Source organism: Myotis lucifugus, unplaced genomic scaffold, assembly GCF_000147115.1.
Source record: "Myotis lucifugus unplaced genomic scaffold, Myoluc2.0 scaffold_62, whole genome shotgun sequence".
Taxonomy (NCBI): Eukaryota; Metazoa; Chordata; class Mammalia; order Chiroptera; family Vespertilionidae; genus Myotis; species Myotis lucifugus.
In genome coordinates, this window is record NW_005871110.1 from 452,011 (window position 1) to 469,167 (window position 17,157).

Here is a 17,157-nt window from a genome sequence, read left to right on the forward strand (position 1 = left end):
TATTTCATTACACCTCCACTTCAGCCCTCATAAGATTGTTGAGTTAATACATATAAAATGCTTAAGAAAGAGACTGGAACTTAATACTCAAATTATAACTACTTCAAATCATTATTATTATGAACTCCTCCTATAGAAGAAAGGCGGACCCTCTACTGAGCACTTACTACGTAATGGCAGGGCCTTGATAGTTTCATATTTGGAGCTCTCTGGCTGAATGCAATGCAGTGGCACATTAGTATGTCCAAGGTACCACTTCATGAAAGGTACAGTAGACAGAGGGCTGCGAGGCAGCAAAGACAAAGGTCATGCCTCCCTGTAGCGCAGTAAGGAATGATTCCCTGAAAAAACAATGCCTTCCTCTCCTAAAATAAAAAAAAAAATCTAAGCAGCAAGAAACACGTTCTCTGTTGCTCAGTCCTTCCCCGGAAGATTGAAGTTCATGTAAAAGCCAAGGTCACAGAGCCGAGCACAAGATGAGCACTTGGGAAGAGGATATTACCAGGTGAGAAGCTGGAGACAGAGGATGATGACTAAGCCTTCAAGGGGATTAGAAAACAAATAGAATATTCATGACAAAAAAAATCGTATAAATAAAACGATATTTAATGCCTACCATTAGAAAGTACAAGGGGGCCATGAAGACATATAGTGTGGTTAAGGGGGAGTGGCTTATTTTAGGGGGTTAGAGAGAGCTTCTTTGAGGAAAAGAATACTAGCATCCTTCACACAGATGAAAAACAAAGATTCACAGCAGTTAACCATGTGGCACAATCCCTGGCAGTTGGAGAGTTCAGTTGAGATCTACCTCAATTTTTGGTATTTCTGAACTCTCCATGACACAAATTGGGAAGAAATTGCTATTTTTATGTTTTCAGTGCTTATGTTTATTCTTGTTTGGAAGAGGATTTCAGTTTTATTGTTGATTTTGGTGGTGGTGGTTTCTGGTGACAAAATGGGAAAGACAAAAATCTTTTGGAGCCAAAAGGGGCAAGTCTATTGGCAGTGAAATTGCTCTGCATGACTATTTAAAGCAGCGGTTCTCAACCTTCCTAATGCCGAGACCCTTTAATACAGTTCCTCATGTTGTGGTGACCCCCAACCATAAAATTATTTTCGTTGCTACTTCATAACTATAATTTTTCTACTGTTATGAGTCATAAATGTAAATATCTGATATGCAAGATGTATTTTCATTGTTACAAATTGAACATAATTAAAGCATAGTGATTAATCACAAAAACAATATGTAATTATATATGTGTTTTCCGATGGTCTTGGGTGACCCCTGTGAAAGGGTCGTTCGACCCCCAAAGGGGTAGCGACCCACAGGTTGAGAACCACTGATTTAAAGGATCATTTTCCTTGGGGCAACGTTTACCTTTACGGATTATTGTGACACTGAAGGGAAGGAGGGCCTCAGAATGACAGTGTCTCAACTTTGTCCAGACCTTTCTGTGATGATGGAAATGTTATGTATACTGTGTTAACAGAATAGCCGCTAGCTACAGGTGAGTACCGAGCACCTGAAAGGTGGTTCTTGAGAATGAGGAACAGAGTTTTAAAGGAGATAAATATAAATTTAAATTGAAGATTTCTCAGTTGAAGAGGAAGCAGGGTTTTCCACTCCCACTGTGCCCAGAGATGAGGTTAAGGGGCTTGGACTCTGGCTAAGAGAGACAAAGTAAAAGCGGTTCCCACTGGTGGGGAGTGAGCTTGATTTTGCAACATGGTGCCCTTTGGGGGCTCCAGAGGATGGTACCCAGAGGGCGGGGTCAACAGCCTGTAGACTCTGGGGACAGTGTTGTCCTGAATCAATCTGCCAGCTTTGTCTTTCTGTCAATCCCTAAGTTTTTAGAAAAGTCCTCTTTTGGCATTAGAGACTAGACTTAGACATGCTTTGGGGCAGCGGTCGCCAACCTTTCAGACCTCACGGACCACCGGTTGGCAACTGCTGTTTTGGGGAATTCAGGGAGAGACTGTTGACTTTAGAGATGAAAGAAATTAGTAGAGTAAGAACAGCAGGTCACTCAATTCTGAACCTCCAGGTCTAGCTCATAATAGAAGCTTATTTGCTAGTTTTAATTTAATCTTAAAAAGGAAATCTCCAACACACAGTTGGGGGTTGTGAGGGCACGTGCTGGGGAGTGGGAGTGGCCAGGGAGAGGTCAGTGGGGGGAAAAGGAGACATATGAAATACTTTAAACAATAAACAATTTAAATTTTAAAAAAAGGAAATCTCCAAATATTGTCTATCCCTGGATCCTGTTTTGCTCATGCACATGCTGAACCATATTGGCCTCTTCTTTGGGTAGAATGTACATCTGACACTTATTTTTCCACCAACAGGCTTAGTAGTCAAAACTATCTAAAAACACTGCTCTCATTTTAATATAACATTAAATTACTATTTAATAAATAAAGTAAACTTTTGTGTAATTTAATTGAATTCTGAATGTGGCCCAGCACTTGCCAAAACTTCATTCAAGACATCTGGTGTTTGAAAAAGGCAGTCCAATGGACATGCCATGTAGTCATTGCCAAGTTCTATCACACACAATTAAAACATCATAAAGATAAGCACCTAGCTCAGTGGTTTCACAGGGGTCGCCTAAGACCATCGGAAAACACACATATAATTACATATTGTTTTAGTGATTAATCACTATGCTTTAATTATGTTCCATTTGTAACAATGAAATTGGGGGTCACCACAACATGAGGTGGTCGCGGCATTAGGAAGGTTGAGAACCACTGACCTAGCTCAATCTCTCAGCCACCCTCGGCAAGGGGCCTTCACAGGTGGAGATTTAGCATTAAAAGGATGAGGCAGTAAGAATTGATCCTTTTGAAGTGCAGTAATTAAAGATACTGTCAACTATGTAATTCACATAATAAAAATCATATTTTAGTTATTTCACACACACAAAATTGTCTTTATAGATAACCATGTTTTCCTCCCCTGCCCCCAAAAACTAATATGATTCTCTTTCCATTACATATATCAACGTCCCTAAGACCTAAATTTATTCTCTAGTTGTATTCACTGGTTTATTCCAGTGGCTGGTAACAAACACTTTTTCGCTTTCATTCTTACATGTCCTACTTTGTATATTTTAACCTGTGCACTACCTGAAGTCCTTTTGGAAACAAACGAGGTATAGCACGCAAACCAAAAAGTACTAAATAAACAAGGCCAACAGAAGAATTTAAAAATTCAATTATCTTCCCCAGATGGGAAGGTGAATAATACTTTACAAGAGGAAGGTCAATGACAAGTGTGAAGATTAAGTTAGGTGGTCCATTATATTTGATGAAAAAACTCTTAGCCAGCAAGATATCAATCTCTCTTCCTCAATCAATAAAAGGGACGTTGCAAGCATCCACATAATATAATTTGCCTTCAGTTGCTCCCGTGCACAAATGCTCCTTCCTGGAATGATAATCAGTAGCAGCTCTGGTGTGCCTTGGTTACCCTCTCTTCCCAAGAGAGTTCGAATGATTTGTCGAGAGCAAGGGTCACCCATAAATTCAGACAGTGTCAACGCCACCTCAGCAGATTCAATTCAAAGAATGAAGAATGCTGACGCTGCATGGCAGCATACAGCAGCTTCTCCATTAACTCCCTGCAGCGGACCCGCGAGGCTGAGCAGGTCTTCATGGATAACCCAGAAGGAAATATAGAAAATAGCAGGCAGGATAGCTTACATGTACCTAGGAAAATTACAACACAAAAATCAAAACTGACATCATAATAAAAATCTAAGGAAAGGTGTTGATAAACAGGTCCCTTTGGCATAAATCGGTTACCATAATTGCTACGCAGGGGTATACTTTCTTCATAGGCTAGGATCTGCTTTATTGCTGCATAAATTAGCTAATCCTGCAAAAATGCACAGAAAGCAATCCGCTTTATTGCATACTCCCTTTAGTCACACTGTGTTTATTTCTGCCTCGTGTCTGCTTTGGAAATGCATACCCGTTGCATGCAGGAAATTATTTCACAACTGGTGGCCTTGCCCATGTCCTCCAGCTCTTTTTCCTAGAGGACAGCCATTCCCTAGGCCAGTGGTCAGCAAACTGCGGCCCCTTGAGTGTGGCTCTTCCACAAAATACCATGTGCGGGCGCGCACGTACAGTGCGATTAAAACTTCGTGGCCACGCTCAAGGGGCCAAAGAGCTGCATGTGGCTGGAGAGCTGCAGTTTGTCGACTACAGCCCTAGGCTATGCCGTCCACCCACAAAGAACTACAAGACAGCACCTGCCCCTCTTCCATGATCTGTCACAGCCAGGAAACAGAAATCACAGCCCCTCAGACAAAGGTAGCTTTGTTGTTGGCTTTCTCTCTAACCATTTAATCAGTATGTCTATCTAAACCCGGTTCCCGAAGCCCATGACTTGCAGCCAGTTCTTAGCAAATGTAGCTTAAAGATCCTCCGTGGCCTGGCCAGGTAAAATCTGATCTCATCTGTGTTCAGGGCATCTTACCTTTTCACCTGCTATTTCTGTTACATTCCTGAGGGTGGTGACCTGGAATATGACCCAACTAGCCCAGTTATACTTCAAAGTATTGGGGGAGAAAGAAGGTGGAAAAGATAAAGCAAGAGGAGGGTAATAAAATCCGATTTGGTGAAAATGGACCACTTGAAAAACGAAGTTAATAATGCCACAGAAAAATCACCATGTGAGCTGGGCATCACATGGCTAGGATCTGAACGGGGCAAGTAGTAGGGCGATTAACCAGGCTGATGCCCAAAAGGAGATTAATAAAAATATTAATCCAGACCCTATAGATGCTGGATTATTATGAAATAGAATTACTAGAGATTTGGAACCAAAATGGGTTTCTCAAGCTCTTTACGAAGACCAGTTCTTCCCGATACTCTAAAGCAAGTCATCCATCACCAAGCACAGAGGGAAGCACAGAGCAGGCAGCCTATAAGGGATGATCAAATTCTACCACAGTCTTCAGCTCAGAATGCTATTAGGCCTCATTGATTAGGCATGACTGGACTAAATGCTTTTCAAGCCAGTAACAAGTCTGAATTTTAACATGTTTTAAACAAAACCACAATGCGATTATTTTAAATCTTATATGGTAACTCAGGCAACTTTAACAACATTCGTCTGAGGTCTCCATTGATGTTTACTCGATACATTAGCATCATTTGTAATTACCACATCATGGTTTCAATGTAAATGGATGCTTTGGAATTGCTTTGATGCTGAAAATACTGTAATTTGCCCCCTTATGTTGCTTAAACATTGTTCCATTCTTCTTATTTTCTGCAGCATCAGGACATTTCCGAACCAGTGGCACACAGACAAACTTCAGACACTACCCTGACATGATTTTCCAAATGTCCCAATTAGAAGATGTGACTTAATGAGGTTCTCATCATACTGTGAATTACAGAAATAAAACCAGAGCAATGCATCTTACAGACAAGAACCTCAGTGTAAATATTGACATGCCTGCTTTTTACTTGACTTGAAGAGGTGCCTAACTTTGTCCTTCAAAACGTCAAACTAGCCCTCAGGTTTGCCTGCCACTGAAGCCTAAGGATGCAGCGGATACAGGAAGAACAGAGCGACATGAGCTGACGGGCACGCCCGAGTCACTGAAACCAGGAAGGCTCTTAGCAAGCTGATGACGATAGGGCAGAAAATAGCTTTCATATTAGTGCAAGCTGAGCTCTTACTAATTTTTATTGGACTAATAAATTATAAGAAGAAAAAGGAAAAAGAATCCCGAAAGTCACCTATGGGAGACGAAACACGGGAGCGAGTAAGTGTTTGGGGGCTGAAATCCTGCCTTTTCTCATTTTCGAGCTGTCATCCTGGACCAGCTACTTCTTATCTCTAGGCCTTGGTTTCCTCTTCTGTAAAACAGGGATAAGTAATACTTTTCTGGATATAAGAATAAACGAGGCAAAAATGCTTAGCTGGGCATCTGCACCCAGTAACTCCTTCCAAGACAGTATTACGTTTACTGCTACTGATATTGCTAGTACTAGTATTATGCCCTATATCTCCCTATGTGATCTAACTCCGTTTCTCCTCAAACAAGTGAGGTTTCAGCAAAACGAATACTTCAAATGTTATGTTCAAAATCAGTGCTGCTGCTGCTGTCGATGGTGATATGTCAGACATGGCCAAATGCTTTACACACACTCTCTGTTCTTAATTCTCACAGTGACCCACTGGGGGAGTGATACTAATATTTTATTATCATATAACATTATACTTCATATTCTTTTATCTTACAAAGGAGGAAACTGGTGGACAGAGAGAGGAAAATTAAAGCCCAAATTTGAACTCAGGGAGACTGAATCCCGAGGCCACGCTTTTAGCCACTGCTCCAATCTGCTTCCTTCTTCATTTCTACTTCTGACGATGATGTATCTGAGGAGTAAGCCTAGCACTGAGCCGATTTTTACATTCTGAGCAGTGTTACTCTGGTCAAGCGTCCAATTGCTGTCCATGATACGCAGGACGCCAATTCCTTTCTCCAGGACTATGAGCTCACTCAGGTGACAGAATCTTGTTACTCACTATGCTAGTTTGTAGGGGACAGAAGATAAAAGCAAAACATGGCTTCTATTATTTGAGTTCTCAAGTTAGCGCCTCATCCAGATATCCCAGAGCATTCCCAACCAGAAGGTCAAGATCCTGATACCTAAAGCCCCGGTGGCTGCACGTGACCAATTTCTACCAGTCTCAGACATTTCAACTTGCGGGAAGGTTGGTGGCTTCCAGTCAGGATTACTTGAACCACATCTCCCATATATTCGCGTACATGTATTTATCACCCCTCAACCCCATCTTGGTTTATTTTTTCTGCTAGGAAATACCACACCCGTTTCAAAGCAAGGCCACCTGCCTCCACCTCCTCCTCGTGCTGGGAAAGGAAGGTTAAGAATCACTTCAAATGCTTTAAAGGCGCGCCCAGGGCAGCGCTCTTACCCTTGCAGTGAAGTCCACGGCGGCCGCGCGGTTTAACAGCAACGTGGCTACATTGATGTTTCCATAGTGAGCCGCTATGTGGAGCGGAGTGAAGCCACTCTGCAAGGAGAAAACAGCAGACGTTCAGCGGAGTCCTGCCGGCCCCCGTCTGACATGCCAGGATCAAGGCCCCGCCCAAATAAAAATGAGGAAGCAAAATATGCTGAGGTCCGCATTCCATTCTGTACTAGGTTTCTTTCGGTTAGTGCCAATTGCTCACAGGGTTTCAAATAAACGCCAGACTCGTAGGCAGAGGAAGAGCCAGGAAGGATCCAAGGGCGGAGATTGAGCAGTTTTGGGAATCTGGTAGCAGTACATAGAGAAGCCAACGTTTCAAAAGTTAAAACAGGGATGACAAGAAAAATCCTTATAGTTCATAGAAAGTTCAATTAGTACCAACTGTTTTACTATATTGATGGCAGAATTGTCCATTGATACTCTTTGCCAAAATTTGATTTGTTTTATGTATTCAATGTAAGATCAAATTATAAAGATAAAAGCAATTTTGGGGAAGAGGTGCACTGTATGGTCTTGTATAGTGGGTGATTGCATTCTAGAAAGAATCCACCAGTTGGTCACTTTATTAGCAAATGCCTATTCAAGAACACATTTTTCTGGATTATTCCTACCAAGGTCATTTTACTTCCTTAAAAAGAAATGGTAAAACATGCAGCGATTTACTTAGTCCCCAAAGATTAAAACCTTATAGGAACTAGATGCATTTCTAAATTGTTAGCAAGCTTCGCAGCCATGCTAGCTAGCTCACTGACTCCTGTGGAAGGGTGGGTCATGGTGGTACCATTCTGAGGTCACTTTCATTTTGCTGACACCATTGAGGGTAAGTGTCATGCAGAACTCTACAGAATCAGTCCTACAGGAGAGAATGGCAGGGTTGTCTGCAGCTTTGGGTAGAGCTGGTAAGCATCTCAAGTGTTGGAAATGCTTCATCTCACACACCTCTATGGCAATCCCCTTAAGATTCAAGGATTCCTCATTCCTCCTTTCAAACACCGGGTTCAGCTGCAGAAAGCCCTGGTAACCAAACTACTGTCTTCTCTAGCACATGCTCCTTTGGGGGCGGGGGTAGAAAGCAGGTATCTAGCCTACAGAAGGCAATGCAAAGAAGAAGGGAAAGAAATGAGGCCGCAGCACTAAGGGATGGGGACACGATGATGCAGATACAGATTCTATGTACATGTATATAGATATGTACCTCTGTTGTTCTATTCACCACCATCTAGGGTAACACATTGGGAAGCAAAGAGGAGGAAAAAATGAACGGTTAGTTCGCTGTCGGTGACGTGGACTGCAGAAAGCTCACGGCAGCTAAGGAATGAGGATGAAAGCTCTGATGGAAGCACAAAAGGCACAGAAAGAAAGCTAGACTGAAGGAGGGCTACACGGTGGCCTACTCCAAATGCCTCGTTCCTTCCAAGACTCTCCAGGAACACATGTCAGGACAATGGGAATTGCTGGCCAGGACTCTGGCTGCTGGCACACTCTCCGCAGGTGGCCGACACTCAGTGTGTCTCCTGCCATCTTAGCTAGCAACCAAAGGATGATCTGCACACACTGTTGTTAGCATTTTGTAACTTTTCACTCTGATGTTTGCGCTGAAGAGTTAAAGACATGACAGATCTATTACGAGGGAGGAAACCATCAGGTTCATATGCATCCATTTTGAGGGGGCCTCCCTGTTAGCATGCATAGGGCAGCATCCAGGGTGACTTCCTAGCTTTAGGGGGTGAGGGGAAGGTGCTTCCACTGGCTGACCGGGACACGTGCTTTTCTCCCTGCCAGTGGAGTTGCAAGTTTGGCAGCAGCTTGCCAAAAGGGAGGCCAAGCATCTGAAAGTTGGGGCGCCTACGCAGGATGGCTGCAGGAGAGGAGCGTCCCCGGCGCCTCACCTTGGACTCCACGTCTGCGTTGTGGTCATTCTGCAGCAGCAGGGCGGCAGCTTTCGTGTCATCCTTTCGGGCGGCGATGTGAAGAGCCGGAAGCCGCACTTTGCCTTTAGTGTCATTTTCTAGCAGGAGGGACACCACTTGATCATGACCTTGTTGCAAAGCCACTGCCAACGGCGTGAAGCCATCCTGTAGATAAATGGACGGGACAAGGTTGGTTCCAATGCATATTTTCTTTTCGATTAACAAAGAAGAAGGCGATCAAGTGACCAAGGGTCAATTTTTGTTTAGGGTTACAAAAGCTAACACATGCAAGTAAACATATAGGGGTTGGCAAAAGTAGGTTTATAGCCGTGAGTACGTGAAACACAGAGTTTTTTTTCTTGTATTGTTATTTATAAATTATTATTTGTTTGTATTATAACTATAAACCTACTTTTGCTCACCCCTGGATATGTGAAAAGACATTTTCAAATATACATATATCAAAGCGGAAAATAAGAAAATTTCAATAACTTTATGGGGTTTTCTTTCTGTTAAAAAGTGATGTGCATTAATTGAGTAAATTTTGAAAACTTAAAAAGAATCTTAAAAAGCCATAATTTTAATACCCGTAATATAATCTTAGTGAAAACAATAACATTTCAGGTTAAATCCAGTCACATTTTTCAAAGGAACTAATTTAAGTAAGCTATAAAAATCTCCACTGATTTCCCCCCCTTTATTTTTATTGATTATACTATTACAGATGTTCCCATTTCCCCCCTCTTTGCCCACCTCCACACCCAGTCGCTACCCTCTCTTCACTCTGGTCATCACCACACTGTTGTCTGTGTCCATGGGTTATGCATATATGTTCTTTGACTAATCCCTTCACCTTCTTTAATCCAATCCCCCGCCTTCCCTCCCCTCTGACAGCTATCAGACTGCTCCATGTACTGGTATCTATGCCTCTGTTTCTATTTTGTTCATCAGTTTATTTGGTTCATTAGATTCTACATATAAGTGAGATCATATGATAATTGTCTTTCTCTGAGTGGCTTATTTCACTTAGTATAATACTCTACAGGTCCATCCATGCTGTTAAAATGGTAACATTTCCTTATTTTTATGGCCGAGTAGTATTCCATTGTGTAAATGTTCCACAGATATTTTACCCATTCATCTACCGATAGGCATTTGGGCTGTTTCCAGATCTTGGTTATTGTAAACAAAGCTTCTATGAACATAGGGGTGCATATATTCTTTTTTTATATATATAGTTTTATTGATTTCAGAGAGGAAGGGAGAGATAGAAAAATCAATGATGAGGGAGAATCATTGATTGGCTATCTCTTGCAAGCCCCCTACTGGGGATTGAGCCCACAACCCAGGCATGTGCCCTTGACCAGAATTGAACCCGGGACCCTTCAGTCTGGGTGGACGCTCTATCCACTGAGCCAAACGAGCTAGGGCGTATGCATTCTTTCCAATTGGTATTTCGGGATTCTTACAATATATTCCCATAAGTGGGATTGCTGGATTCCACTGATATTTTAAAATTGGGGAATATGCTTGTCCGGTTCATCACTGTCCCTTGTTGCCTATCATACACCTGGTTTTCAATCAGACCGTATGAATTAATAAATTGTAATCATTGCTGTTGTAAGAAAGGTCTACATAAAAGACTCTTGGCTTCTCTGAATAAAAAGAGAAGACACAGGGACCATGCAAAATATGCCTAGAATAAATTCCCACACAAATATTTGTACATTTTGTATTGCCCTAGGATTGACAAACAGGAGACAGCTACAGATTTCTCTGTGGTTAATTTATTTGTGGATGATCTGGTGTTGTTGACTGTAGAATAAATAGCACAGAGGAAAATTCTGAGACTGGCTCACAAATTTTACTTCTGAAATGCTTTCATTACCACACAACTCAAGAGAATATTTAAAAATTGTTTTTACTAGAGAATTGGCAATTAAATGACTTATTACTTTAACTGGGTCACGATGTTTTATTCTGTAGTCCTTGTGGCACAAATTAAGGGTCACTGTAATAGAAAAGCATTTGTAAGGGAGAAAGAGAAAACCTGGTCACTTGCAAACTAGTGTCTTGTTGGCCTTTCTAAAATCCTTTTCCTCATTCTTTTCCTTTCTGGAAAACGGATAAGGCCTCCTACCATTTATTTGACTGAATACAAATCAGCACGTTTATATTCAAGGATGCGGAAAATATTGGCCCTAAAACCCTGAAGGGACAATATTGCCCAGACTCATCTAAATCCTTTTGTCCAGTCTCCTTGCTGACTGTGGATGTACAGACCATTCCTACCCTGGCATCCAAACTCATGTTAATTTCCCCCCTCCCTCCCCTGAAATGTCCTCCTCCTCATTCTGCATATAAGAATTATGTTACTCTCATTGCTTCAAGACCTGGCTGAGGTCGCACCTGCTCCTTTCAACTCTTCCAAGTGGACCCGAAAGAGGAAAGGGATGAGCATTAATGTAACCAGGATAATGTTCCAGGCAGCCGTAAGTAAGATAAAAGAGAAAGGCTGCAACCAAGACGTCACCAAAACAGGATCACTGGTTTACATGTAAGAACAGAAAGTTCAGAATGTAATTTAATGTTATGGAAAAAGTCATCTATATGTAAATATATGATCTCATTTTCATAAAGTAACTCTGTGTGTATTGTGTACATGTATAAAAAAATCTGGAAGAATAAACAAAATGTTATCTCTAGGGAAAATCAGCAGTGGCCTTTTCTTCTTTCTGCTTTTCATTGTACTTTCTCATTTATGTATTATATTATTTCTGCAATAAAAAGAAAAATACACTTTAAAATTTTTATTTTGTTAATCCTCACCTGAGGATATTTTCCCATTGATTCTTAGAGAAAGTGGAAGGGAGGGGGAAAGACAGACAGAGAGAAGCATGGATGTGAGACACACACATTGGTTGCCTCCCAAATAAGACTGCAACCGAGATATGAAGTACATGCCCGCCGGGACCCTTCAGTCCAAGGGCTGATGCTCTATCCACTGAGCCAAACCCACTTCTGTTCCAAATAAAAACGAAATGGCTACATTTCCACTGACATAAATTTTTAAATCCATAGGACCCAGGCATAAAGAAAACTACTTTGCACAAAAAAATAAACTGCAATTGAGGTGGTAGAGCATCTTAGTAGATAGCGCGTCAGTTTGTGGACTGAAGGCTGCCAGGTTCAATTCCGGTCAAGGGCACGTACCTCCTTGTAGGCTCAATTCCCGGCCCTAGCTCAGGGCAAATGTGGGAGGCAACCAATCAATGTTTCTCTCTCTCCTTTCCTTCCACTCTTTCTAAAAATCAATGGAAAAATATATTTGGGTGAGGATTAACAAAAAAGTAATAATAAAAAAATAAAAAAAGAAGGAAGATATATATGGGACAGATATGATATGTAATACCCAATAACATAGAAATGGTTTGAAAATCGCAGCCATGCCAAAGACCTGATTCAAAAATGCAAGGTGCATGTGAAAAAAATATATATTGAAGAAATGACAATATCATATCATTTAATGAATTGATTCTGTTAAAACTTTGCCACCTAAACAATGCTTTAATTGCCCCCTACTGTTTGTTCTGTAAATACAGACTTCTGTAAAATGACACCAATATTATTGTTAATGAGAGGAATATTGCACTTAAAACATTTTGTGAATAAAGTGCCTTATTTCTTGTTCTTTTTAACTCTAATACCAATAATCCAAAAGAAGACAGAAAGTCCAAAGGTTCAAACATCGCTAGATAATCAGACAGCTGCTGTTTATGTAGCGAGGCACCAGCAACCCCCAGGAAGACATAAATGTGATTTGTTTTTAGAACAATTATTTATTGCATTTTTTAGAGCCACTGAAAAAGCTAACATGAAATTAAGTTAATATAAAGAAGTAGCCGAAACCGGTTTGGCTCAGTGGATAGAGCATCGGCCTGCGGACTGAAGGGTCCCAGGTTCGATTCCGGTCAAGGGCATGTACCTGGGTTGCGGGCACATCCCCAGTAGGAGATGTGCAGGAGGCAGCTGATCGATGTTTCTAACTCTCTCTCTCCCTTCCTCTCTGTAAAAAATCAATAAAATATATTAAAAAAAAATATATAAAGAAGTAAAAATGTTTTAAAATATATCCTTTGCCAAAAGACGGAATTAGTGGTTTGAGAATCTCAGGTACTATTTTTCTTTAAGTTGGTTACAGTTGGATCTTGAAAGCTTAAAAAAATGCCAGAGAATTAAGTGAGCTATTGAGGATTCCTTAACAAGGTAATTCAGATCTACTTGCAGGAAGTTGGACTTACGCTTGCTTCTAAGAGAGATACTGCTGACCTATACTTCGCAGTCAGAAAATAATACTACCCGTCCTTCACAGACAAGAAAGTACCGTGGAATCACTTTCATTGGGGTACTTATATTATTTAGAGTTTCCATCCAAAAGTGGGAACAGATCTTCTCTTATCCAACAGTGTCTGCTCCCGTCCCATTCTCCCTGCACAACTTGGCAGAGCCCTCCTGTGGCCTGGAGGGGTCGCAACCAGGCTACCTACTGAGGTGTGAAGACAGGCACTGCCCTACATCTATCAAATGTTTGTTCTTTGTTACCAACTCAGCAGTTATTTCTTGACTAGAGTTAAGAATAATATTATTAAAAAACCCATTCTCATGATAAAAATCCTCAATCGTACTGAAGGCTGTAAAATGAAAAGTAAGGCACCCTCCTAATTCTCAGAATCAACCACTAGTCATGTTACACTAAGGAGATATATATATATATATATATATATATATATATATATGAGTCTTGTCTCATTTTTAATAATGCTGAATAGTATTTTCTTGTGTAATACAGTCATGTTAAACAAGTTTCCTAACTGGTGCATATTTAGGTTCTCTCCAGTTTTTAAAAAAGTGTTAATTATTTTGAACTTCGTATTTCGTGTTTATCCCCTAACATACCTGTAATATGAATTCTTAGAAGTAGAATTGCTGAATTATAATGTGTGAAATATTAATTTTTAATAGTTACTGCTAAATGTTCTGCAAAAGTGGTGCAGCAAACTATCATCTTTGCCAAGACTGTAGGAAAGTTTCAGTTTCTTCAACCTCACGTTTTCCCCTCAACTCATGGGTATAAGAATAGACCTCATTTTTTTATCTGATTAATAAATTCATATTTCTTTGACGATGAGTGAGGGTAAGATATTTTCATACAGTTGTGGCCATTTGTATTTCTTTTTGTGTGAACTGCCTCTTCATTTATTTAGTGCTTTCTCCAGAAGGCATGATCGCAAAAGTGGGGTGGGGTTATATGTGAGTCCTTTATTCCTAAGTTTCCTGTGCCATTCAGGAAGCACATCTGAATGCAAATAAGGGCAGTGGTATTACGACAGAGATAAGCCTGCATCATCTGTCCTAATTAATTATTTTGTTAAAAATACGGAAAACCCAAATGTGGTTCCTTCATTATTTGCAAGAGATTTGTGTGACACACTTCATAAGGCATTGCCATCGTCCATCCAAATTAGTTTAAAAATGAAATGTATTATCTAAGATAGAACCAATAACTTAAATAACTTTTTATTTGAAAATTACTCTTCTACTCAGGGCTGCAAAGATTTAAAAAAACAATTTTATTTATTACTTATAAATGTGTAATAGTGTTGTTTGAATGTATGAATTTAATCCAATTAGGTGATTTTAGAAATCTATACACTCAAATATTATTATGCTAAATTAAACTTGGAAAAAAAACTGATTCAGAACTTACGTTCTACCACAAAAATATTTCAAATCAGTGGTTGTCTTCAAAGCAAAATGATAAAAAACAGAAAAGTGTTCACAAGCAATAGGTAAATATTAAAGCAATAACTCAATTATAGGGTAGGGGTAGGCATTTAAGAGCAGAAAGTGTATCTATGCAATGGAAAATTCTTAAAAATTAAAAAAAGCCTTTCTAATGTATTTTATAACAATGCATGAACCCACACACTAATATACAATTGCAATTAAAATACCAGTGAGATAAATGTTAAATGTTTTAACTCCAGGGTTACAAAATGTCCTATAAACATGCAAACTTCCCCACAGAAAGAACCCACGTGTCTTACCTCTGTGGCTAGGCTCTGGCTGGCACCATTGTCAAGAAGAAACTTGACAACTTCCAGGTGGTTTTCCTGGGCTGCCATGTACAATGGGGTGAAACCATTCTGCAAAATAAAAAGTAAAATGTTTGCAGCTTTCTAGAGCCAATCTATTTTTCTACTGTACCGATAATAATATAGGTTTCAGGAAATGCTCACACATAATTTAATAACACTTTAATGGAGACATTCACATATACTAAAAACACCTAAGCACAATAATGTAAATGAATTTATAATATAAATATAATTCACAATTATACTTCATAATTCAGTTTGAAAGTAGTTTGTAGGTAATAGTTTAATTAATATTAATATATCCACTTTAGATAAGAGAGTACATTCATTTAACCACTTGAGTGCCTACCACAAATAAAGAATCTTACTAGATATCAAAAGGATATGAAGAAAAATACATTTGATCATTGTACCTCCTGAGCATTATCTATTTTAAATAAAATATGTAATACTTTTACATAAAAATAAGCATCTGAAATAGTTTCTACCTTGAAAAGAATTTATATTAATTTCAAATGGCTTCACACTTACCATGGATGGGGAATCTCAGAGCAAAGGAAAGAACACCAATTTGCAAAAGGGTAAACTTTGATTTTAAAGTGGAATTTGATAAGCAGTCTATTTTTGCAAGTTTACTTCCTTTCATTTTTTGCAAAGACACTATTTTAATGTTCAGAATATATATACACATATACATATATATTTATACATATACATGCATACACATACACACACTCTCTCTCTATATATATGTGTGTGTGTAGGTTTGTCTGAAATGTGCCCAACTGCCAAAAAACTTAGATTCAAGCAAATAAATGTGTACCACACATATATAAAGCTTCTTATTAAAAACATTTGTGTTTGTTCCAATGTATTTCACATCTATGAAATACTGAAATATTTAAAAATCTTACTGCAAGATATACGTATCAAAATATTTTCCAAACTATAATAAATTCTCTTTGACTAATTTTTCATAATGCAATTCTATTTAACTGAATGCTCTGGAAATTTTATTTTATACATTATGCACTTTCAAAGAATAAAAATAAATTCTAAGTAAAATGTTATCGGATATTACTCAAATTTTTGTGATTCGAAAGGTTAGGCTCATAATAAATATCAATTGCTATATAATTACCTTCATTATCAATAATTCAACCTCTGGTGGCCTTTTTTTTGGCTTAAAGCTGAGAATTAGGAAGTTAAAAAGTTGTTACACATAATTGTAACAACCTGGGTTATATGGTTGCCAAGGTCAAGATTAGAGACATAAAATTAGAGGCAGTAGAATATGACAGAGCATTCAAGCTTCTTCCCTTTAAATTATCTACCTATTAACACCACTGAAGATTCATGTTACTCTGTTTTGTCATGAAAGGTTTAATAGCATTAAGCATGAAACATGGAGTAATTGTTACACAGTGTATGTGTATGTCTGCATGTGTATGTATGTGCGTGTGCCTATGTGCTGCATCTTTGTCACACTTCCCAGAACTGTTTAGGAAAACTGAAATGTAATTAAGATTACCATTATCATATTGTTGTCTATTTTCTTATTTTCTTACGTGATCGAAATAAAAGATCATTTAATCCATGGTTGATTTAAATATTCCTTAAAAATCAAAAGCACAAGGAAAAAGAAAAAACTAACAATATTAAGGGGAAAAAAAATAAAAACACCAGCTGAAAACCGTGTGGATTTTTCTTATAGCTCAGTGAACTACTGGCATATCTATCTTTCCTCATCAACTGAAATTTCCAGATGGAAAGTATTTAGGAATTTTTGTTTTTTGTTGTTATTTTAAAAAGGTTTTTTTTATTGATTTTCAGAGAGAGGGGAAGGGAGAAGACAAGGGTAAGAGAGGAACATGGATGTGAGAGTGAACATGAATCGGCTGCCTCTTACAAGTCCCCTATCAGGAATCAAGCCCTCAACCCAGGCACATGCCCTGACTGGAAATTGACCTGGCAACCTTTTGGTGAATGGGATGACACCCAACCAAGTGAGTCACACTGGCCAGGGCTAGGAGTAAAGTAGTAAAGAAAAAAAAGTCCAAAATAG

At 39.2% G+C, this 17,157-nt stretch overlaps 1 protein-coding gene across 1 annotated transcript in view; it reads right to left on the bottom strand.

The window, feature by feature from the left end:
- The window catches only part of ANK3 (ankyrin 3), a 202,674-nt gene that overhangs the window by 180,310 nt on the left and 5,207 nt on the right, over nucleotides 1-17,157 (bottom strand). The window contains exons 4-6 of the mRNA XM_023754603.1: nucleotides 15,042-15,140; nucleotides 8,914-9,099; nucleotides 6,968-7,066 (exon numbers count right to left, since the gene is read on the bottom strand). Coding sequence (XP_023610371.1) covers nucleotides 6,968-7,066; nucleotides 8,914-9,099; nucleotides 15,042-15,119 — 363 coding nt within the window. The 5' untranslated portion in view covers nucleotides 15,120-15,140. The remainder of the gene's footprint in view (nucleotides 1-6,967; nucleotides 7,067-8,913; nucleotides 9,100-15,041; nucleotides 15,141-17,157) is intronic.